The sequence below is a fragment of the Lobosporangium transversale genome, assembly GCF_002105155.1.
Source record: "Lobosporangium transversale strain NRRL 3116 chromosome Unknown BCR41scaffold_42, whole genome shotgun sequence".
In the NCBI taxonomy this organism is placed as follows: domain Eukaryota; kingdom Fungi; phylum Mortierellomycota; class Mortierellomycetes; order Mortierellales; family Mortierellaceae; genus Lobosporangium; species Lobosporangium transversale.
The window spans coordinates 298187-319526 of record NW_019029020.1 but is presented as its reverse complement, the minus strand read 5'-3'; the positions used below and the strand labels follow the sequence as shown (position 1 = coordinate 319526).

The following is a 21340-nucleotide window of genomic DNA, read 5'->3' as shown; positions in this document are numbered from 1 at the left end:
AAGGCGATAGTTTCGCAATGAGGCACTCAGGCTCATCTGTATGCTTACCAGCATGTCACTCTCATTAAGTAATGGCGCTTGCAGTGATATTTTCAGGACTCCTTGGTTTGGGTTTTTTGCGTAATCCGCTGAGACCTAAGCTCGACAATCATTAATTTAGTTCATATGGCTACAACCAGGAGCGTAATCTCTGAGAAAGCTAAGGTCTACGCTTACTTGAAATAATACAGCACTTGGGCAGAACCGCACTTTGTTGACTGTCATGTCAAACAATTTACTTGAATATAAGTTTCTAGAAGCTTTTACCGCATTCCTGATGTCAAAGAACTCGATAAATAGGGACATTTCGCCATTTAAATAGGCTGTAAAAATCCCTCTCAAATCCCCATAGCCCTGAAATAATGAAAGCGTTTTTTTTTTTTTTTTTTTTTTTTTTTTTTTTTGGTTTTAGTACTACTTTCGTACAATAGTAAAATACCATTTCACATCAACAAAGCCATCTAATCACCTTAAAAGCAGCACGAGCCCGCCAAATAGGCATGCTTCGAGGAATGTTTGAGACTTGAAGCCAGCGAGTTGGTATAGGTATACCTTTCTTAACGATAAGCACAGACAGCTGCTCGCTCAAGGCATTTGATGGAGCGACCAACCTAGGGTGAGCGCACCTATACTTTGGAAGGAGGCATGGCCCGAAGAGCAAAGGGCCAGGCATTAAGGACCTCTCCTCACCAGCATCTATGGCTCGCGGCAGCAACTCAGATGCGAGTAAAGAAGCTCTTGACGAAAATAAGCTTTGAGCGGCAAGGCAAGGCAAGAATAGGTTCTGTTGTGCATCGTGATCTAGATCAACACTCGAGGGCTGTGCGAGATAACTTTTCCTAGCTTGGGGGCCAACCTGTACGTGGGATTTTGCTTTTCGATCCAATAGTGACATTTTAATGTCACTATCACGAGCTTGCCCTCCGTTATCATTGATACCGGGGGCCTGGTTATGTATGCTTTCAGAGTAGTGTTTACTCAAAGCAGCTCTGTATCTTTGACCGTATCCCAGCCAGCTATGCTTTTCATTGTCCTAATTTTGGTCACAGGGTCAGCTATGCTCTCTTTGCGGAATCGAGGACTTTGTGAACGGCAATGGTGATGATACAAAATTACTTACGGTGAATAAAAAGCTGTTGGTTCCATACTTGGGTGAGCCGGGGATGGCTAATGCCTGTGCCAGTGCTGGCGACTGAGGTTCGCTTGAAGGCTTAAATGCCTCGGATAGCGGTAACCTGAGAGCAGAAGATTTTCGAGGGGGATATTGGCTGAAGTCTTGCATCATGTATCTCAGTATAGAGGATCCGAAAAACTGGCTTTCGTTTGACATATTGACAGTTGGTCCTCTTGGGTCTTAATTTTAATGTAAAGTAGCGCTTGGGCACGTCAATAGTGTCAGACTTAAGTCAGGGATTCAGATGATACGGAAAGCAAACCTCAGATGTGGCTGGACCAGCGTGATCCCAGACACACTAAAAATTCAAAGCCGCTTGCAAATTGCCTCGGCTTTATTAGTGATTAAAGCACTGAGGCCCTCCAGGGATCCGAGGCGCGCGTTCAGTGAGCGGGATGGAAGATGGGCTGTGCTATAGGACGCACGAATAAACCAAATAGAGTATTGAAACTAATGAAGAGTAAGCGGAATGTAACCTCTTCTGAAAGGGATCAACTAACAGTGCGTCTTAAAAGTTGATGAGGGAAGTCAAGAGACGTACGTAAATCGAGTTTAGGAGGCGGACGAAATAACAAAAAAATGAGCCAAGTAGCAGATATATGTCAGTGTGCTTCTAGCTCGTGAGCACTGCGGTTAGAACAAGAAAAGATTTGAAGCAAGGCAACATCAACAGCATCGCTGAGCCGTATTTGAAAGAAAAAAGAAAAAGAAAAAGAAAAAAGAAGAAAAGTTTACTTATATTGACGTACCTGTGAATGCTGTCCTGGGATTATTAAAACCTATAATACTAAGGATGACTCCTGACCCCTGATAATAATAAAAGGCTTCATTAGCTCCTGCAAAAGAAAAAAAAGACACGGCCCTCTGCAAGAAGGAATTTGTGCGAGTCCACCGAATCAAGCAATCCCTCACAATGACGACAAACAACGAATAGTATTTGCTTGCATGAATGCTTGCAAGGGCAGAAGGGAAAACTAGCCGGTCATGCGCTCCAACGAAAAAGAACTCTTCTCAAGAATATTCATGCTTTAAAAGGTCATTGCACCCTGAACCCCCTTGGACTGCGCCAGTTGTCGACTTTCACCCAAAATTAATTCTCTTTTACAGACAAATATGGTAAGACTATACAATTTTGACAAAAAGAATTTCTTTTCAAATGAAAGCAGATAGTCTAATGACACCTCTGATGCAGCAAGAAATTGGTGGCGCTTAGAAGGACAAAAGAAATGAAAAGGAGAGCAGAGCTACCGGTAAAGCAGATGAATCGAGGATGCTGGATAAACAAGCGCTTCATACAAAGTAAAGAAGTTCATAATCTTATTGATACTTCGTGGGAAATGAATAAAGAAAAAAGACATAAAAAGAGGATGGATGAAAAGAATAGAATCGAAGAGACTCAACAAGCTCAAAAAAAAAAAAAAAAAAAAAAAAAGATACTCAACATCACCCCCTCATTTACCTGTCCGTGATATGAGAATGATAAAATTGGAATAGATGCGAGGGACAGAAGGAAGAAGAAGCAGGGAAAAAAAGATGAGGATAGGAAATATAATAAAGGAGATGAATAAGACAGGATGCTGCGATCGAGGGTTCCAAGTAGGAGCTCGTAAGATGAGGGGAAGAAGGGAGAATAACGTTGTTGGATATAATAGACACGGTTCACAGCAAGCAAACAACACGTACACAAACAAGCATTGGTTAGATTCAATAGACGCAACAACCATAATTAGAAGGCTGAGCAATAAACGTTTAAGAATATTGAGCACGTGATCCAAATCCTTTCTAGAGTCTCACCAATAAGTCATAAACTGGATATATTTTTCAGGCTTTTAAATTGAATAGAATACTTCCACTTTTAGACGCAGGAAAAATACGTACAAACTCAAAATTTTAATTTTTACGAGAGCGTTTTCGATTGATAAGAGGCTCGTCCTCAGACTCGCTATCCTCTATCACATTAAACATGCTTCCAGCATCTAGTGTAAGATCCACTATCTCAGGGCCTAGGGTAACAGCTTCAGCTCGCTCTTGATTTAGTACTCTAATGAGTTCTGCATCCCACTCACTATTGTCGACTTTGAAAGTGTCACTAAGGTCCACAATAGGCTCGTTTTCATCAAAAACCTCTTGATAAACCTCTTCGACTATTTCTTCCTGTGCATGACTCCTCTCGTTATAGTATCTCATGCCAATTTTCACAGACTTCTTCCATACAGAGTAAAAGACTTTACACGGAATCTGGGAAAACAAGCTTAGTAGCCTTTTTTTCAGCAAGATGGATGTCATTGTCACCATTGCTCTCGAGGCAATTATGTTTTTCACAACTGCCCAGATCTTCTCAATAGGTTGTAGCTCGCAATGGTAGGGTGGAGTCTTGAGGATTTCATGTCCACCATTCTCCTGGGCTATTTTACTGATAGAGAAATACGACTCATCAGGAAGAGCGTTAACCAATTCCATAAGCTCGTTTTTGTTCAGTGCTTTTCCATTTTCCCTTGTTGGAATAACAATCTCCTTGCCCGTGAGCCACTCTTTGATAGTTTTCACAGTGTCGCTCTTGGTTGGTTTCCTGTTTTTCTTGTGAAAGTGATATGAAGCGCCATCAAGATGGATTTTACAAGGGCCAAGTCCCATCTTATTGAGATTCTCACAAAGTCGCTTAAAGATACTATCGAACAAACTAGCGTTGAAGTTTCCATGATAATCGTGATCTGTTGCCACGACCCCTGCATTCCTGATCTCCTCAGGTACGTCATCCCACAGTTCAGCCTCCTGCTCTTGGCCTTTTTTTGATTGAGGCTTTGGTCCCTTTGATGGCCAAACATACACGCTATCATTAACGAATTTGCCTTCAACCTTTTTAGCAGCTTCATCATAATATACAATGAAGGCTGCAAATATAACCATGATTGGTTTCCTTCCTGCATCGTTAATGACACCACCGCCACTTTGCACCCAACGTCTTGCTGCAGCATGGTCAATGTGGCAGTAAGACTCGTCCAAGAAGACCTCTGGAGTCCTAGGCACCCAACTGCCGTCTACTAGTTTTAAATTCTTAAGACGGCGCTTCAGGTAAGTAGCTCGGAAGGCAATATTCTCCTTGGAGTCGTGCAAAAAGTTCTGTCGGATCCCTTTGCCCCAATACAGTCCCATTTTACGGAGGTCGCGAGTGATTGATCTTGCTGATCTGTCGATTTCAAAGTCTTCTTTCAGTTGGTTTGCAATTAAACCCGCAGAATTAGGAGTCCCGCTCTTGTTTGATTCAACTATGATATTCAGCACCTTCGAGTTTAAATCCTTGTCCGCTTCTTTTTTAGGGCGTCCAGTTCTTCCTCGCCCTGTCATTTCGACGATGCCTGTTTGTGCATATTTAATTGCTGCCACACAAGTGTTTCTCCCTACACCCATCAGAATAGAAAGGTCCATTGCTCTGTTGTCTGTCTTCTTAAACCAGTCTTGGACTGCTGGTGGCGCATTCATTATAGCATTATATGTATGAGCTATTATCGCGTATTCGTCTTTAGTAACGGACGCTTTACTGCGTGTAAATGCCTTTTTTCTCTCTCCAGTTTGTTTGTCTGACAAGAATGGATTTAAATCGAGGGTATTGGGACGCTCACCGAATTGCTCTAATGAGGTAGAACTCCTTGGCTCGTTTCTGGGAGGAGTAATCCATTGATATTCGGTAGGAGACCTAATAGGGGAGAGATCGGCTTCAGTGGGCAGTTGTGGCGATCTTCGAGGCGGAGTGAAGGGTGTGCCTGAAATCATTTGGTCGATATTTCCTTCGCTATACCAACCACCAAGATCGTTGTATGAGAGTAGGTTATTGATATCAAAAGGGAAAGACATTTTACTATCTGAAGATTGCGAATAAAGTAGGTTGACAATGAGGATGAGATCGAGAATGAGATTGAGAATGATGTTGCCCATTTCTCGCAAATTCTAATATTTCTAATTAAAAACGAAGATTGAATTGGTTTGGTGGCCATGCATCTAATTCATTCCTTCTATTCAAAAAATATATGCATTTTTGTCTTCGTACGTAAATTTTTATTTTTCAAATTTTTAATTCAAATTGAGTATTGTAAAATATATCCAGTTTATGACTTTTTGGCGAGGACTCTACTACAAAATTTTTATTTTTTACAACAGAATTTTATTTAAGTTCTGATAACCATAAAAAAAAGCAAAGGACTGAATGGTGCTGCCGTCAATGGACAATGGGCAGTCAAATCAATTTATTGCTATAGCAACTTAAACAAGACCATCATACAAACTGAGTGCCTGTACAATTGTGGGATCCTTCATGGAACCTTCTTTGAACTCATCAAAGGTCAATCTTCCGTCTCTGTCCTTGTCCATGAGTGAAAAAATCTTCGAGACGCGCTTTTCAGCTGTATCCTCATCCGGAGGAAGCTTTACCATTGTGCCAACCATCTTGTAAATGGCGTCCACAATGCTCAGCATCTCATCATATGTGATAGACTGGTCCTGATCGATATCATACAATTGGAACGCCCCTAATCCAAAAATAGAGTAGATTACACATAAGCAAGCTGAAATACCAACACAAAATTGTTGCATCAGTCTATCAAAGTGACACTGCAAGCGCCTTGACTTTGACGTCGGCGATAATGAGTGATACATGACTTCACTGATGTTGTTCAGCTGCTTCTAGAGCAGCAAAATTAAAGAAATGACCTTTTGGTCCAGAAATAGAGAGCCCGATGTAATGTGTTGTCGAATGACGTGTCTGCTTACATTGCAACTTGTCTTCAAGATCTCCGCGGGAAGTAACGGACAGGGCAACAATGAACTCCTTGAAGTCAATCTTTCCATTTTTGTTTGAGTCAAAGACATTGAAGACGTAGTCTGCAAAGGTCGAAGGGTCTCCAAAGGGGAAGAATTGCTTATAGATCTTCTGGAATTCTGGCTTGTCGAGTTCGCCGCTCGGGCAGTCTTTAATGAAACCTTTGTACCTGTTGTATTAAATTAATCAAGTTAAAACTGATGGCCGAAATCTTCATAACAGAATGTTGGCTTCAAGAGTGATCCTAGCCACAAGCTTTCCACGATAAACGACCCATATCATGGCCCATAAACCACTTTAGAATTATTCACGCTTTTGTAGACAATTCTCTCTTCACGCCCGCATATCCTGTCGGTAGACTATTGTTGGCTCCAGACTCACCTTCTTTTCTCATACCCCCATACAAATGGAAAAAGGAGAGAGAGAAAAAAAGTGCATGCATCGACAGGGATGGAGGATTCAAGTGTTGAAAGTTTAAAAAAAAAATAAAGAAAAACACTTTCTACTCTTCAATGACGCCATGATAATGATGTAGTTGAATTGACCAGAGCACAATAAGCTCCACTCTCTTGCTATCATTTTCAGTTTCGAAGAGAATGCATTGGGATGGCATCTCACATTTACCATTGCTGAAGCTCTTTCTTGTCAACTGTTTGATAGAAGAATAAAAACAGACAAGCAACATGTTAATTAATAATAGTCTTTTTTTATTATTATTACAGACACTCATTCATCGTGAAAGATAACTAAAAAAAAATAAAAAAAAAAAAAAAACGTTGATAAATAAATAAAGCTTACAGCGAGTGCAGCGCTGAAGGTCCTTAAGCTCTTCTGTAGTCAATTTTGATTGCGATTTGCCCATGATGTAGTTGAATTAGAGGAGTAGAATGTTCGTGTACTGTAATTAAAAGCTGTGGTTGTAGCAAAACAAGTTGTGAAATAAAGAAATACGTAAATGAGAATGAATAAGAGCAATAATGACTGAATGGTGTGCTGTTTTTGATTTTGTTGTTTTTTTTAAGTTTTTGTTGAGAAAAATAGAAAACTACAGTGGAAGCCCCTCTTTTGTTTAAGGATGGGATTCGATGGAATCAATCGAAACTGTCTCTGCTTCTACACACCTCATCACGTTGCTGTTGTCTGGAGCACTCACTGGAGGCCATTGCACGCACTGTCATGAAGAGACACGTAAATATGGTCAAAGAGGTACCCAATCCATCCCTTGTAACAGGCTTCTTCAAACAAGCGTAAAACTTCAACAGTAACATGACGCGAGGTGTAGAAACTCCCTGGAAAGCCGGGTGAAGAGACTCCAGCTGTTCAGCTCTATGTCTCATTCCTCCATTGAATAAAAGCTTGATGTCAGTTGATCTCACGTGGACAATACCAAATGATTCGGAGACCCGGGAACATGAGGAATGATGAAAGTATCACACGAAGTATCACACGAATCGGATTTCTCTCCTAAATACTAGGCCGGCATCCATTCAGGCACCATAAACTATTGCAACCATGAAAGACTAGGCCTTCACCTGATTGGTTAAAAGGGGGATCCAGTTATGGCAACTCAGCAGGGAAAAATTCTGCTATTTAAAGCATTTTGTGGCTCTTTCAACGGAGATAAGAATGAAAGGATATGTGATGTGACCGACAAAATAATTAAATCAGGACCCAGTCAACCAACTGGGAACAAAAAGCCTGATTCCTTCTTCCGCAAAGTGCTCATTTTTTGCCATATTTGCTGCAAAATTAAAAGTCTATCCAACGGATTTCGAACTCTTTTTATTCTACGGTCAGACCCCGCTTGATGAGATATAGCAGGAGTGAACGTTGTTTGCAAAATCCATGAGAGCCTCATAGTCGCTCGCAATGATCTATGCATCGTATTAATATGTGCAAATTAGCGAAGATTCCTTTGATCGTGGACTTTATTACCGATACAATCATGAAACCCTATTGTATTATTCAACAATACACTTGAAGAGAGCACAAGAGTTCATTATGCTAGACTAATCAACTGTTATAAGTGACTCTTTCGTTCGCATTTTCATGTGCACCATTTGCTAGTTAAAAAAAAGATACTAACGGAGTCTCGGAACACTACGACATCGTTATATCAATTATATATTTGATGTGTCGTATTCAACTGTCCATTCGTAACTTGATGAACCGTGCGAGAAAACAAAAGACATGCATGTTTGGAATGTTCGTTAGGATATGTGATTAGTCAAAGATGGAGTACAATTAACAAGCGCCAATAGTTCTTTATTTACCGGCTCTCTCTCTCTCCACAACCTTCCTTCCAAATGACTTGCTTGTACCCCTCACGTGAAATAACGGTAACCAACAAAGAGAGACTTGTTGCGCATACTTATATACATACTTACATACTGATCAATCTTCGCTATTAGTAAGAACCGACAGTGGGCGTTAACCTTTTTCGAAAGAAAGGCTTCATGTGCATCTGAAAAAGAGGGTTCCAGAGAAGAAAAAGATGTGCCCATGCATCTGTGCAAAAATGCTTATGCTCGCGTTTGGGCTCTCATTTGACATTTGACATTTGAAAAAAGTGGTCCTCCTATCTCGAAATCCTCCATCTTACATCCGCCACGCAAAAAAATATGACCCGGCTCCGAGTCGTGCAACGTTCAGATGCAATGCATTAATAGTACTTGCTCAACCAAAAAAAAAAAAAAAAAAATCGAGGTCACTAAACTACTGACACGACTATTCCTACTTTTCATTTTTTGCAAGGGCCGATAGAACTTGGAGCCTGGAGAGATGAAAGGTGAGACTAGTGAAATAGGGACAAGCTCATGTTACTAGTTTTTTTTTTAAGATGTATTTTTATTCGGCCTCTTCGAGGGGCTGCTTTCGATGGATAATCTGTCTACTGGTTCGTTGGTCTCGTGGATGGGCATGATGAATTAAAATATTGTCCGGTCAAAGATGTTTGTGTAAATAGAATATGTTTATGTTTGTTGTGTGTGCGTTTTATGCAAGAGCTTGAGTGCTCTCGTCCCCTCATCCGCCTCCACTTTGGGTGTTTTCGGTGCACTTCATTCAGTCTCCTCTGTGCATTAGTTCAGTTTCTATTTATTTATTAGGACAAACTTAATGCTCTTTTTTTAATCCTCAGCAATTGCTCCATAACAAAATACCTTAATATGTAACAAACATGTCTTACCACCTTACATTACATCCTTGTGAAAGGAAAAAATTAGGACGGAACAGAAAGCACATGTTTCTCAATACTTATTAATTTGAAGAGCATAGTCTGACAACTCCACGTCTTCCAGTCTACTAAATACAATTGGTGCGTTACCTCCCCAACTCTTGACATTATAAAGACCGGTCAAGACGTTATTCTCTTCTCTTTTTCTCTCTTTTTTTTTTTATCTCTTCGACTAGATCCTCTCTCCCAACTCATCATCCGTTCACCCCACCTACGACATTTCTCCTCATTCGCCTTTGTGATTTCATCATTCGAACTCTTCATCTATTTCATTCATCCCGTTTAGACATACCATACATATTTTCATCATGACAAAGTGCCTTACCGTTGAAGTCGGCCCTACAGACGTCCAGGGCGAGACCCGTATCCGCCGCTCAGTCCTCTCAGCCAAGCGTCTCATGTCCACACCTTCAGACGAAATTAAGACTCTCTATGATGTTCTCAATTACTCTGTCAAGGTCCGTCCTAACCTCAACGCAATTGGTTATCGCAAGGTCGTCAAGATTGTTGAAGAGGAAAAGGAAGTAACCAAGATTGTCGGAGGCGAAGAAGTTAAGGAAAAGAAGACCTGGAAGTTCTTCAAGATGTCAGGCTACCACTGGTTGACGTACAAAGACGCTAAACAGGTTGTCGATAGCATTGGCTGTGGTCTCCGTAAATTCGGTCTTCAACCCAAGGACAGGATTACCGTTTTCGGTGCTACAAGGTATGGAACATCATGGCAAAGCAATTTATTAGGGGTTTTTGAGCAAAGAGCATGGTTATTGGGGCCCATGAATGAAAAAGTGAAAATTGGTTCAGGGTCTGGGTCGAGACAATTGTGTGGACTGTATAAAAAACTGCAAGTATCAAGGGCGTGCATGACAGGAAAAGCGAAAAAATCGAGATCTGGTGCAATATGGCTAGTATCAGATCTCGAGTGCCAGTTTTGGCAAGACATCCTGAACGGGGAGATTGATATGCGTGAGAACCAATTTAGGCGATGTCCTGAGACATTTGGGCGACCAACTGTGGATGGGATGATGAGAGCCCCTGTTGAGTCATGTGCTTTTTGGCCTGGAGAAAGAAACTTCTGTCAACATGACAACTGCCGTTGAAAATTAGTGTACCATCGTGCGATTAGACTAACGTCCACCCTACTTTCTATTTCTATTCTACCTATAGCGCCAACTGGCTCTTGCTCGCTCATGGTGCCTTCACCCAGTCCATTACCATTGTCACTGCTTACGACACCCTTGGTGAAGATGGTCTTTTGCACTCAATGAACGAAGCTGAGATCACTGTTGCCTACACCAATGCTGACTTGCTCAACACCATCAAGAATGTTGCTGGCAAGTGTCCTACTTTGAAGAAGATCGTCTACGATGGTGATGCAAAGGCATCTGATGTCATTGCTCTCAAGGAGGCACATCCCCACCTCGAGCTCATCACCCTCGAGGAGTTGAAGCAGCTTGGTGTTGATAACCCTGTTGAGCCCACTCCTCCCGCTGCAAAGGATTACTGCTGTATCATGTACACCTCTGGATCAACTGGCAACCCTAAGGGAGTGCTACTGACCCACGGAAACTTGGTTGCTGCTAGTATGTATATATATATATATATATATTTTTTTTTTTTTTTTTATGCTTTTAGCTTCACATTTCATATACTTACTATTTTTATCAATGTTTAATAGTTGGTGGAGTCAACAAGATGCTGACTAAATATATTCATGAAGGAGATGTCCTGCTCGCATATCTGCCTCTTGCTCACGTTCTCGAGTTTTTGGTCGAGAATGTTTGCTTGTTCTGGGGTGTCACTCTTGGATACGGTACTGTACGTACTCTGACTGATGCCTCAGTCCGCGAGTGCCAAGGTGATATTAAGGAGCTTCGTCCCACCCTTATGACTGGTGTCCCTGCTGTTTGGGAAACCATCCGTAAGGGAATCTTGGCCCAGGTTAACCAGGGATCGCCCCTTGTCCAGAAGGTCTTCCATGCTGCCTTGAATGCCAAGGCTTGGTGCCAGGATCGCAAATTGAATGCATTGACTGGAATCTTTGATGCTGTTGTCTTCAACAAGGTCAAGCAACAGACCGGAGGACGTCTTCGCTTTGCTCTTTCTGGAGGTGCTCCCATCTCTCAGGAAACTCAGCGCTTCTTGACCGCTGCCCTGGTGCCTATTCTTCAAGGATACGGCATGACGGAGTCTTGTGGAATGTGCGCTATCTTGACCCCCGATGTTTTCAACTACGGCCGTGTTGGTTCCCCTGTACCCTGCACAGAAGTTAAACTTGTGGATGTGCCCGATGCTGGATATTTCTCGACGGACAAGCCTAATGCCCGTGGTGAGGTTTGGATTCGTGGACCTTCCATCACTGCTGGATACTTCAAGAACCCAGAGGAAACTTCCGCAACATTGACTGCTGACCGCTGGCTCAAGACAGGTGATATTGCAGAGTGGCACCCCGATGGCACCATTTCGATCATTGATCGTAAGAAGAATTTGGTCAAACTGTCGCACGGAGAGTACATTGCTCTTGAGAAGCTCGAATCTGTCTACAAGAGCACAGCCTACTGCAATAACATTTGCGTCTATGCTGACTCTATGCAGTCAAAGCCTGTTGCCATTGTTGTTGCTAGTGAACCCCGCATTCTAGAATTAGCCAAATCGAAGGGTATTCAGACTAAGGATTTTGCCGCTCTCTGCCAAGACAAAGTCATCGTTAAGGCTGTTCTCGATGCCTGCCTCGCCACCGCCAAGCGTGCTGGCCTTAAGCCTGCTGAGTTATTGCAGGGTGTGTACTTGGAACACGAGGAATGGACTGCTCAAAGTGGTTTGTTGACTGCTGCTCAAAAGTTGAAGCGCAAGGAGATTAACCAGGCATATGTCAGTCAGATTAAGGCCCTCTATGCCTAAATCCAACGAACTAAACCACACCTGTATTATGGATGACACAAACACACAAACGAAAAACATCATTGCTCGACATTATCGCTGTTTATTTTCATTAATCCTCTATACCCATCTTCCCTACATGACGAATACTATATGCATTTTGTTTTTTTTTTCTTTTATCTCCGTAGGATGATGTCGCTTCTATTGAAAAATAAAAAATAAAAAATATGAAGAAAATAAAGTTGAATATGTATATAAGTGTTAGAATAAAAAGTTTCTAAGACACGATGAAAGGTAGAAATCGATCCCAAAGATCATAGCCCTTGTGCTCTTCCCAGTACCTTTCTGCGTTTCCTTATTCCATGACGCGCCTCAACGTGGTCGGCTCCTTGTCCTTACTCTCCGCCTTTTCTCTTGTTCGAGCTGTTGAAAGATATTATATGATCATTTTGGAAGAACTCCAAGGCTTTGACCATGCGTTGTATCTTTTCTTTTGAAGGATCGTATAGGACGTGAGAGGGGAGACCTTTGGGCTGTTTCACCGCAAAAAGTTCCTTGATCTTGTTGATCGAAGCATTGGCTTTTGCTGTAAATTTCAGCATTCTCGGCATTCTTAAAAGAACTTTTGTAAGATTTTGACTCTTGACACTTGTAGTTGAAATGGAAATGTCCAACTTCATTCAACCCAATTTTGCCTTTAACAGATCACTGTACTTCGTATAGTGACACTGACAACCCACCGATCAAGGCCTCAAACATTCGTATCTAACCAAATCTTGATCGGACACGAGGAGGCAGCTTGAAGCAGAGTAACCACTATCTTTTTTTTTCTGGCCATCTTTCTGTTTCAGTGTATTATCAGATATGGCAGGCTCCTTAAATCCTTAAATCACTAAGCGGCATAGCTATATCATGTTTGTATGGATTTGACACTTCTAAGGCTTCTGAGTGCCCAAAAATAAATATATGAGACGCAGTTACTGAATGAGCCTTCGCTAAAAACCATCGCTCAAGGTGATCTACTTTCAGTATGATGCACTAGAAGGGTATCTCTTGATCTAATAACAGGTCGAAATCAGTTTAAATAACTATGGACAGAAAGAACGGATAGCTGCGATATCTCGAGAATACGAAAAGTATGATTGGTTCATTTACAAATATGTGAGGAGGAGAGTCGATCTATCTCCCCTCCAACCATTGTTGTCGCGAGCGCTTCGTAGGTGCTACTAAGGAAACCCCCCGCAGTCGGTGTTGCCGCTGTGATGGATTTGAATTCCTCGGGTTGCATTTGAGAGAGGACACATGCGCAAGGCACACTCTACCAATGTTTTCTACGCCGGTCATATCACGATTAAAAGTACATTGCGTATTTACGATAGTATAGAGGCACAATACATAACGAGTCAGGAAAGACATAAAAATAGAGAGCAGAAAAAGTGAATAATGAAGCACCTGACTTTGCCTTTATTTATTCCATTTTTTTTTTAAAAAAAATGCTTCCTTGCATTAGTATTTACAGTGGAATCTCGATAATTGTACACTTTTGTACAAATTTCAAATTTGATATATTTCTAGGCCATTGGTTGGCTAAGAGCCTTACTCTTTTAAAAAAAAGTATTCTAAAAAACCCACACTCAACTGGAGTAGGGGAATCAGCAGAGGATTTTTAGAATAGTTTTTCATGAATTGTGGGCTTCTTAGCCAATCAATAACCGAGAAATATAGCAAATTCGAAAATTGTACAAAAGTGTACAATTATCGAGATTCCACTGTATATGAATGTAAGCTAAATGGGCAAATTTGCCCATTTTATGGTTCAAGAAACAAATATCAGAATATGTAAATTGTCCAGATATCCAATGTAGTGTGTTGGCAATCCCCTCAGGACCTTCCTGTGATCGCTCTACTGTAATCATTTCAGTCACATCTTGTCTAATTTTCTATGAGCAACAGTCAGACGGCTGTCCATCTTTTTCGAAATCTATTCAGCATTTTGTAGTGCGTTTCCTTCGCGAATAACTCCAAAATATCGGAGCCAGAGTAGTCCAGTATGACCATGGACTGGCTCAAGATTAGCTATCCAGACATGTTGGTGCTGTTAATGACTAAGAGTGAATCCTTGTATATGAGCAATTCTTTGTAGGTTCGCAACACACAAAACTTTCATTTTTTTCTTTCCATTTTTTTTTTTCTTTTGCTTTATTAAAATTTCTCAGTGATCTGAACGTCAATTGCATCCAGGTCGACCTCTTCGCCAGCGACAAAGACACGTTTTACATACAAGTCATCGCTCAAGAAGACCAAATCGGCATCAGCACCAGGCTTGATGACACCCTTGGTCTCTTGGATTCCCAAGAGTACTGCTGGATGCAATGTGACGGCTTCGAGAGCCTCGATCAGAGTACAGGATGTGAACTGGATAAAGTTGCGGATACAGGCGTCCAAAGTGATGACACTTCCTGCAAGTGTATCTGTACCTTCGATATAAACACGATCCTCCTCCTTGGTGACATTCATGTTACCAAGTTGGTAGTTACCAGGAGCAAGGCCCATAGCGGACATGGCGTCCGTAACTAGGATCACACCCTCTGGATGCGAGTCATATGCAATCTTGGCAGAGTTGGGGTGGACGTGGATACCATCACAGATCAATCCATAATAAGGGCGTGGAAGATCAAAACGTGAGCCCAACAAACCAATAACACCGGGATCACGGTGATGGAACTGTGGCATGGCATTGAACAAGTGGGTGATGAACGTTGCTCCTTTTTCAACAGCTTCCTCTGCTTGAGAAATGTTGGCCATTGAATGTCCTATTTTTTTTTTAAATGTTGGGAAATTTAAAAAGGTGGTGTCAGTTGAAAGAAATAAAAAGAGTACCTTACAAGATATTGAACAACACCGGGATAAAAAATTACCAACAGAGACAGTGATACCAGCGCGGACAAGGTCAGGAATGGTATCCATGACACCATCCAACTCTGGAGCACAAGTGATGATCTTAACCGAGCTCTGATTCTCCTGAGTAAGTTTATATTGTTCCTCAGGGGTTTCGCCTTCAAGGCCGTATACGTCCTTGAAGTCTTTATAACCGTTCTTTGCAGAAGCTTGCAAAACCTTCAGTTCATGGGCACCAATACGGGCCTCATTGATGAAAGGTCCCTCAACATGAGCACCAAGCATAGTGGCACCGGTCTTGGCGGACCCAGCTCTTGGCTTCAAGTGAGACAAAACCTAAACAATTCAAGTTTTTTTTTTTTTTTTTTTTTTTTTTGGGGAAGGAGGTTAGTATACTATTTAATAGATCCCCTTTTTGTCTCTGTGTCCACATGTCTAGTACTGTATCACAACGTTTTTTATTACCTTGTGATATACTGATGCGGAAGACGAGACAATGGTAGGGCAGTAAGAGGTCGTTCCATACTTGAGAAGGCCTCGATTGACCTTCAACAGATCCTTCTCATAGGTATCATAGTCAGAAGGAACAGAAAAGTCAACACCGAAGGCACCTATGAAATCATAAAAAAAAAAAAGGTCAGTCAAAAATCTTTTCTGTCCATGGGTCACAAAAGGCTAATTGAAAGTACCAGGCCCAACTTCCACCCTTCCCGCCGTATGATTCATCCTCATGGATGTTAACAGGATAAACAAGATAAAGAAATATGAAGAGGAACTTTTCCATTCTCGTTCTTCCGCCGTGCTTTTCATTTGGAATTATTTTGAAGTCAGAGACAACAGATGGGCGCACCAAAAAAAAAAAAAAAAAAAAAAAAAAAAAAGGCAACTGACATCATTCAAGGAATCACAACAAATCAAAATCAAGACAATAAAACAATGAATCTGATCAGCCCTTGTTGCTAACCTCTCATACCCATAGACTCCCTTCATACTGTATAAAAACCAGCATCGAAGCAGCTGTATTGTTGTTGCTGACACTATCGTTATAAGTCCTGAAGGGGCCGATAAAAGGTGGGCTTATTGTTTATCATAGGATCAAAGGATCATAGGATCTTAAATGAATCATAAAAGTGTGCAAAGTGTGTAACATTAAATACTTTTCCAAACGGATGTACTCTTTTTTCCATAAACAAAAAAAAAAAAAAAAAAAAAAAAACGAAATGATTCAAAGCATGCATCATTTGCTCTCGAATGTTGAAGAGATGGGGAATAACAAATACAAAGAAAAGAAACAGAAGTCGAATCCACTTGTCTCGATTACCCTCCCTCTTTTTCGCTCTATTTTTTTTCTTTCATTCTCTTTGTCTCTTACCGTTAATCTGTGCTTCGATGAAACCAGGGACAACAAGCAAACCCTTAGCATCCAGGACTTGGTCAGGTAGACGCTTCTGGTACCAAAAGAACTTGTGGGGGTCGATGATCTTTCCGCCCTGAATCCAGACGGCATCGTTCTCAATAATCTTGTGGTCCCTGAGGATCTTGCAGTTGGTAATCTTGATCACTTTAGGCTCATTATCGGGAATGGGTGTGTGTGGCTCTGGTGAGGCAGGAGCTGAGGACAAATGAGATGTCTGTAAAGCAACGGGGTATTGCATCATGTCTGGAAGGATAGAAATATCTGAATGGGTGAGTGGATGGAGGGAAGATACAAGTTATATGTACGTGAGGATGGGGAAGAGTGAGGTTGGACGATAACCAAGGATGACAAAGAAGGAGAAGCTAGATAGAGAGCGAGGATATAATCTAGAAGAGGAGCAATGGCTCGAAAGAGGGAAGTTATTGAGGGAGGAGGTGAGGAAGGGAAGAGAAGAAGAAAGTAGAATGTGGAGGAAAAGAAGAAAAGAGGAAGAAAAAAGAGAGAGATAACGTTTTTTTTTTTGTGTGTGTGTGAACTGGGAGAGCATGAGACCAAAAAAAAAAAAAAAAAAAAAAAATGAAAAAAAGGGCGATGCGGCTTCTGACTGGCAGCAGATAACAAATCTTATCAAACATCGCACAAATCTCAGACGCAGAGCCCACTCACTATTTCAATTATCAACATCGGTCATTCAATTCTTTGTATTATCTGACTTAGTGCATGCTTGACCATCTCTATACATTTTTACTGCCCTCTTTTTTCTCTTCTCTTTTTTGCCACAACTGTTAAATAAATATACTCATCTTTTATGTATACAGCAACTTTTGGGAAGGATGCATGCTATTCTATTGAGACATAGCTTGGGCTGAATATGTTTTTGATCGTCTTGCTTCGCTCTGCCAAGTCTCTGTCTAGATCGACTGTTTTCTTGCACAACGTAAATAGGGATGACAATATGGGGAACAAAATAAATTAAAATACAAAATAGTATAAAATAAAATAAAGGAAACGCTCAAATACTGGCGCCACTTTTGTGTACCCAACTTTTCACTGATAAGATCTTTTTTTTATTGTTGTTGTTGTTGCAAACAATTCTCACCACCTTATTTCGTCATTGTCATTTCAAAGCAACACTTCTCTTCTTAAAAGAAAGAAAGTTGGGGCGCTTCTTTTCCCTGTAACTCTTCAAAGTCTTTGAAGCGCTCTCTTTCCTTTTTATCTTGTGACCGATCTATATTTTCTTTTCTCTCTCTCTCTTTTTTTTTTTTTTTTTGTCATCATTCTCTTTGTCTCTTTTCTTCTTTTGCTCCCATCGGTTTGCTCACCCAGAGGAATAACGATGGTTGTTGTTGTTGCTATTTTCCTTTAACACTTGAAAATAGTCTAGAAGCAGGGTCAGATGGCAAATATGAGAGCATAGTCATCATACTCTTCAAAACTCCCATCAACAAAAACAACAACAAAGAAGCAATAAAAAAAATAAAATAAAATAAAAAACTGTTTTTTCTCATTAAGTATCTTTTTTTTTTTTTTTTTTTTTTGCAAGATGATTTTATCGATATCGAAGATATCTCATCCATACACAAAACAAGTTTTAGAAAACTTTTCTTTTCTTTTTCTTTTTATTTTTTTTTATGATCTTGTTGATTTGAATTTTCCTTCAAAGGAGGAAGTGCTGGAAGAAAAAAAGCATAAACAGAGAATATAATGTGTAACAAGGCTTGATGCGAATCAATGATTATGCACATTTGGTTGTTGTTTTTTATCGAGGACCTTGTGGTGTAACCTTGTTACTTACTACAATTTCTATTGAGCACTAACTGGGCAGTCTGTATTTTTTTTTTTTTTTTTTTTTTTAATTGATAAAATACAAGGAAGAGATGAATAAAAGAATAAAACATTCATGATCGAACATGGTCAATGCTCATCAAATAATTATGTGTCGTTTAAAATATTGGAGACAGAACATGCGCGCAAATGCACTGCGAGAAGTTTCTCGCGTTTTAATAATATATTTACAAGTGTAAAAAAAAAAAAAAAAAAAAAAAAATCTACATTACTCTCTCAAGCAAGCCACTGCTTACAAAACATTATTCCATGGGTCGTTGACCAACAAGGATATAATAATCAATGTACGACTTATTTTCTTCGCATTCTCGGACCCAACTCTGGACCATATTGTCAAATGCCTTTTGTGCGGGTCCGTTCGGTGTTTGCGTCGTATCGTCAGGCATTAAAGCTGATTGCAAGTTTTGAAAAATCAGTACCATATTCTCTGCCATTGCTTGACCAACACGTCCTCCCCAGCCACCCACTGGGATCGAGAGGCGTTCCAGTCGCACATTCTGGAAACCAATCTCCTCTGACTCACAAAGTCGCTTCATCTTTTCTCCTGCAAAGTCAAAGTCTAATCCGCGCTCCTCCTGTAACAAACGTGAGCACCACCGCATCACTTCTCGCGTCCGGGCTCCTGCTCGATGGACTCTCATACAGGGTTCAAAAAGCTCGATATAGCCCCCGGGCTTCATTACCCGCTTTAGTTCCTTAAGCGCTACTGGCCAGTCGTCAACTGTCAGTCCAAGGTATAGGAAACGTTGGTAAACAAAGTCAAAGTATTTGTTTGGAAACGAGAGGCGGGTAAGGAGATTCGATTGGGTGAAAAGACAGTTACTTGGAACAGGTTGCTGTGCACTAGGAAACAACTCTGGGTTGATATCGATTCCATAGACGGTTGCGTTAGGAAACTCCTTGGCCATTTCCTGTGAAAAAATTAACAAAGGCACAAAAGCATCAAGTCAGACCATGACCGTTACACATGAAATTGATAATCTTTCCTTGTCTCATGTCTCCCCCGTCCTTTCTGCAGCGAACTAGTGTGGAGTAAACACACATCGTAGCCACGTGTCGGTGTGGGATAAATGGTATATATATAATATTTGTGGGATGTGAGCCCTTTTCTTTGCTGTTCAAAAAAAAAAAAAAAAAAAAAAAAATGGTAGGCAAAAGAAATCCTCGCCCCATTACCAACATTGAGACCCAGCTTACCATAGTCCATTCTCCCAGGCCACAGCCAGAATCCAGAATGCGATCGATATCAAATCGAAGAGGCGCATGTGAATTACCGCCACCAATATACTTCCATAATGCATGCTGCCCTTTTTGGCTGAAGGAAATAAAGTATATAAAATAAAATAAAATAAAAACCAAGAAGGTGTACAACATTCAATAAAACTTTAGTCATCAATCCCAATTATCATGCCATACGCCCCAAAGAAGAAAAAAAAAAAAAAAAAAAAAAAAGTTTAAAAAAATCAAATGCTGTATGATATGTACCTGTCCTGAATATCTCGATTGATAGTTGAAAGACTAGAGACACTGAATCGTCTTCTGTCTGCCATCCATTCAAGTCGAGGAGGAGGTCTCTTGCGGACATTCCGCTTCTCTTGACTTGGTGGAGTTACTGAGCTATCGGATGTAGGCTCGGCGATGACGGGGGTGTCGACAGTAGTCAAGGACTGTGTTCGTTGCACGAGATCCGTCTCAGAATCTCCCGTCTCAGTTTCAGAAAGTGATTCCAAGTCGTCATCTTCTTCCTCTTCCAATGAATCGATCAATGAAAGTCCTTGTGGATGATTGCCGATTAAGGATCGGAGAGAGGATAGAGTTGAGCTTAGTCGACGCTGCCGTGATACCAAAGGGGTTGATGAGGCATAGCTGTCTGTCTCAGAGGTTAAATAACCGTTGGGTGAAGATGTCTCTAGAGGTGAGCCCAGAGGCGATGGTATCATTAAATTGCTAGTAGTCACTGGAGAGACCGATGTAGCTAGGGGTGAAGCCAATTTGGATCGAGACATGACAAGTTTACCCACGCGTGGTTCCTGAAGAGTCTTGTGAGATGATACACCCTGAGCGTGCAAGAGACCGTTCGATGAATCATTCTGGGGCCCAAGTTGACTTGGGGACATTGTCTCAGGTTGGCTCATTCCCCTTGACCGCGAGCTAGGGATGGGCGCCGATACATATGTTCGGGAACCGTTAACTGCTAAGGTACTGTTTTCGTTATTCGATACAGCTGAGATACTCTTGCTCCTCTGATAACTACTGCCATTCAGTAACGTTGTTGTTGGGGTTTGGCATACACCATTACCCAATAGTCGCGTACCCGGACTAGGTATTGATGGTACGTTAGGATAGTCACTCATGTTGCGACAGGTGTTGTTAACAATTTTGACGGCAATAGACCCAGGTTGCTGGTAATATGGGTGGCTCTGAAAGTTGTACTGATGGATCATATGAGCCGAAGATCGGGTCGGCTTTTGCTTAAGCCAATCCTTTGCCTCGGGTGAGGTGCCAAGTAGGTGCAAGTCAGATGTGGGCTGCTGCTGTTGCTGCTGATGATGTTGATGGTGTTCCGAGCCACGTCTAGAGGGCATATTTGTGGAAGCAGAACTTTTGACGGGTTGGTTATCATCATTGCTAGTACTCGTATAATTATGGCGCTGTGGAGAGATGATGATCGGCGTAGAGTGATGTTGATTCAGGGACGGATTGGAATAAGATGGATGCCGTTGTGAAGTTGGTGAGGCGGTGGCGGAGATTGTTTCACCATCATATCGAGTGGTGGGATATGGCAGGTCACCTTGGTAACTAGCAGACGTGGGAGTTGTGGCCGAGGAAGGGATGGAGAAAGAAGGCGATGCAGGGCTGTGGGGTGGTTGGTCTGCAGCACGGTTTGTGGCAGTAAGTGAGGTGCTGGAGGCCAAGGTATAAAACTCTGCCTGGTCGAGCGGATGGGGCAAATGCTGAGACCGAGAACCAGATTTCTGACGTTGCATGAAAGTACCTTGGATACCATTCATATTGCTGGGGCTATGGGCACCGTTGGCA

At 41.4% G+C, this 21340-nt stretch overlaps 4 protein-coding genes across 4 annotated transcripts; 1 reads left to right on the top strand and 3 right to left on the bottom strand.

Annotated features, from left to right (window-relative positions):
* Positions 1–5366: 5366 nt before the first annotated feature.
* BCR41DRAFT_360384 (calcium-binding protein NCS-1) lies at positions 5367–7170 on the bottom strand. The gene is made up of 4 exons (XM_022025349.1): positions 6825–7170; positions 6651–6675; positions 5978–6195; positions 5367–5736 (listed from the first exon to the last, which is right to left on the bottom strand). The coding sequence occupies exons 1-4, from the start codon at positions 6886–6888 to the stop codon at positions 5471–5473; spliced, it is 573 nt and encodes a 190-aa protein (XP_021877957.1). The 5' UTR covers positions 6889–7170; the 3' UTR covers positions 5367–5470.
* A 2239-nt stretch (positions 7171–9409) lies between these two features.
* On the top strand, positions 9410–12395 carry BCR41DRAFT_381876 (hypothetical protein). The gene is made up of 3 exons (XM_022027330.1): positions 9410–9967; positions 10426–10841; positions 10937–12395. The coding sequence occupies exons 1-3, from the start codon at positions 9570–9572 to the stop codon at positions 12157–12159; spliced, it is 2037 nt and encodes a 678-aa protein (XP_021877956.1). The 5' UTR covers positions 9410–9569; the 3' UTR covers positions 12160–12395.
* Positions 12396–14334: 1939 nt separating this feature from the next.
* On the bottom strand, positions 14335–16939 carry BCR41DRAFT_340391 (hypothetical protein). Its single transcript, XM_022022190.1, has 4 exons — positions 16409–16939; positions 15502–15647; positions 15057–15372; positions 14335–14951 (listed from the first exon to the last, which is right to left on the bottom strand). The coding sequence occupies exons 1-4, from the start codon at positions 16692–16694 to the stop codon at positions 14341–14343; spliced, it is 1359 nt and encodes a 452-aa protein (XP_021877955.1). The 5' UTR covers positions 16695–16939; the 3' UTR covers positions 14335–14340.
* A 1604-nt stretch (positions 16940–18543) lies between these two features.
* BCR41DRAFT_373719 (hypothetical protein) lies at positions 18544–21312 on the bottom strand (the record flags this gene model as incomplete). Its single annotated transcript, XM_022026807.1, has 3 exons — positions 18544–19212; positions 19499–19616; positions 19787–21312. 3 exons carry the CDS (start codon positions 21310–21312, stop codon positions 18544–18546), a joined length of 2313 nt encoding a protein of 770 aa, XP_021877954.1.
* Between the last annotated feature and the right edge of the window lie 28 nt (positions 21313–21340).

Excerpts from the sequence above, each read along its gene's own strand:
- BCR41DRAFT_381876 (XM_022027330.1), top strand. The coding sequence starts at position 9,570 with ATGACAAAGTGCCTTACCGTTGAAGTCGGCCCTACAGACGTCCAGGGC. Across the intron at positions 9,968-10,425 it reads ACCGTTTTCGGTGCTACAAG|CGCCAACTGGCTCTTGCTCG; the intron begins GTATGGAACATC and ends TTCTACCTATAG. Across the intron at positions 10,842-10,936 it reads CGGAAACTTGGTTGCTGCTA|TTGGTGGAGTCAACAAGATG; the intron begins GTATGTATATAT and ends AATGTTTAATAG.
- BCR41DRAFT_360384 (XM_022025349.1), bottom strand. The coding sequence starts at position 6,888 with ATGGGCAAATCGCAATCAAAATTGACTACAGAAGAGCTTAAGGACCTT. Across the intron at positions 6,196-6,650 it reads AAGAAAGAGCTTCAGCAATG|GTACAAAGGTTTCATTAAAG; the intron begins GTAAATGTGAGA and ends TTAATACAACAG. Across the intron at positions 5,737-5,977 it reads TCTTGAAGACAAGTTGCAAT|GGGCGTTCCAATTGTATGAT; the intron begins GTAAGCAGACAC and ends TTTTTGGATTAG.
- BCR41DRAFT_340391 (XM_022022190.1), bottom strand. The coding sequence starts at position 16,694 with ATGATGCAATACCCCGTTGCTTTACAGACATCTCATTTGTCCTCAGCT. Across the intron at positions 15,373-15,501 it reads CCGCATCAGTATATCACAAG|GTTTTGTCTCACTTGAAGCC; the intron begins GTAATAAAAAAC and ends TGAATTGTTTAG. Across the intron at positions 14,952-15,056 it reads TGGTATCACTGTCTCTGTTG|GACATTCAATGGCCAACATT; the intron begins GTAATTTTTTAT and ends AAAAAAAAATAG.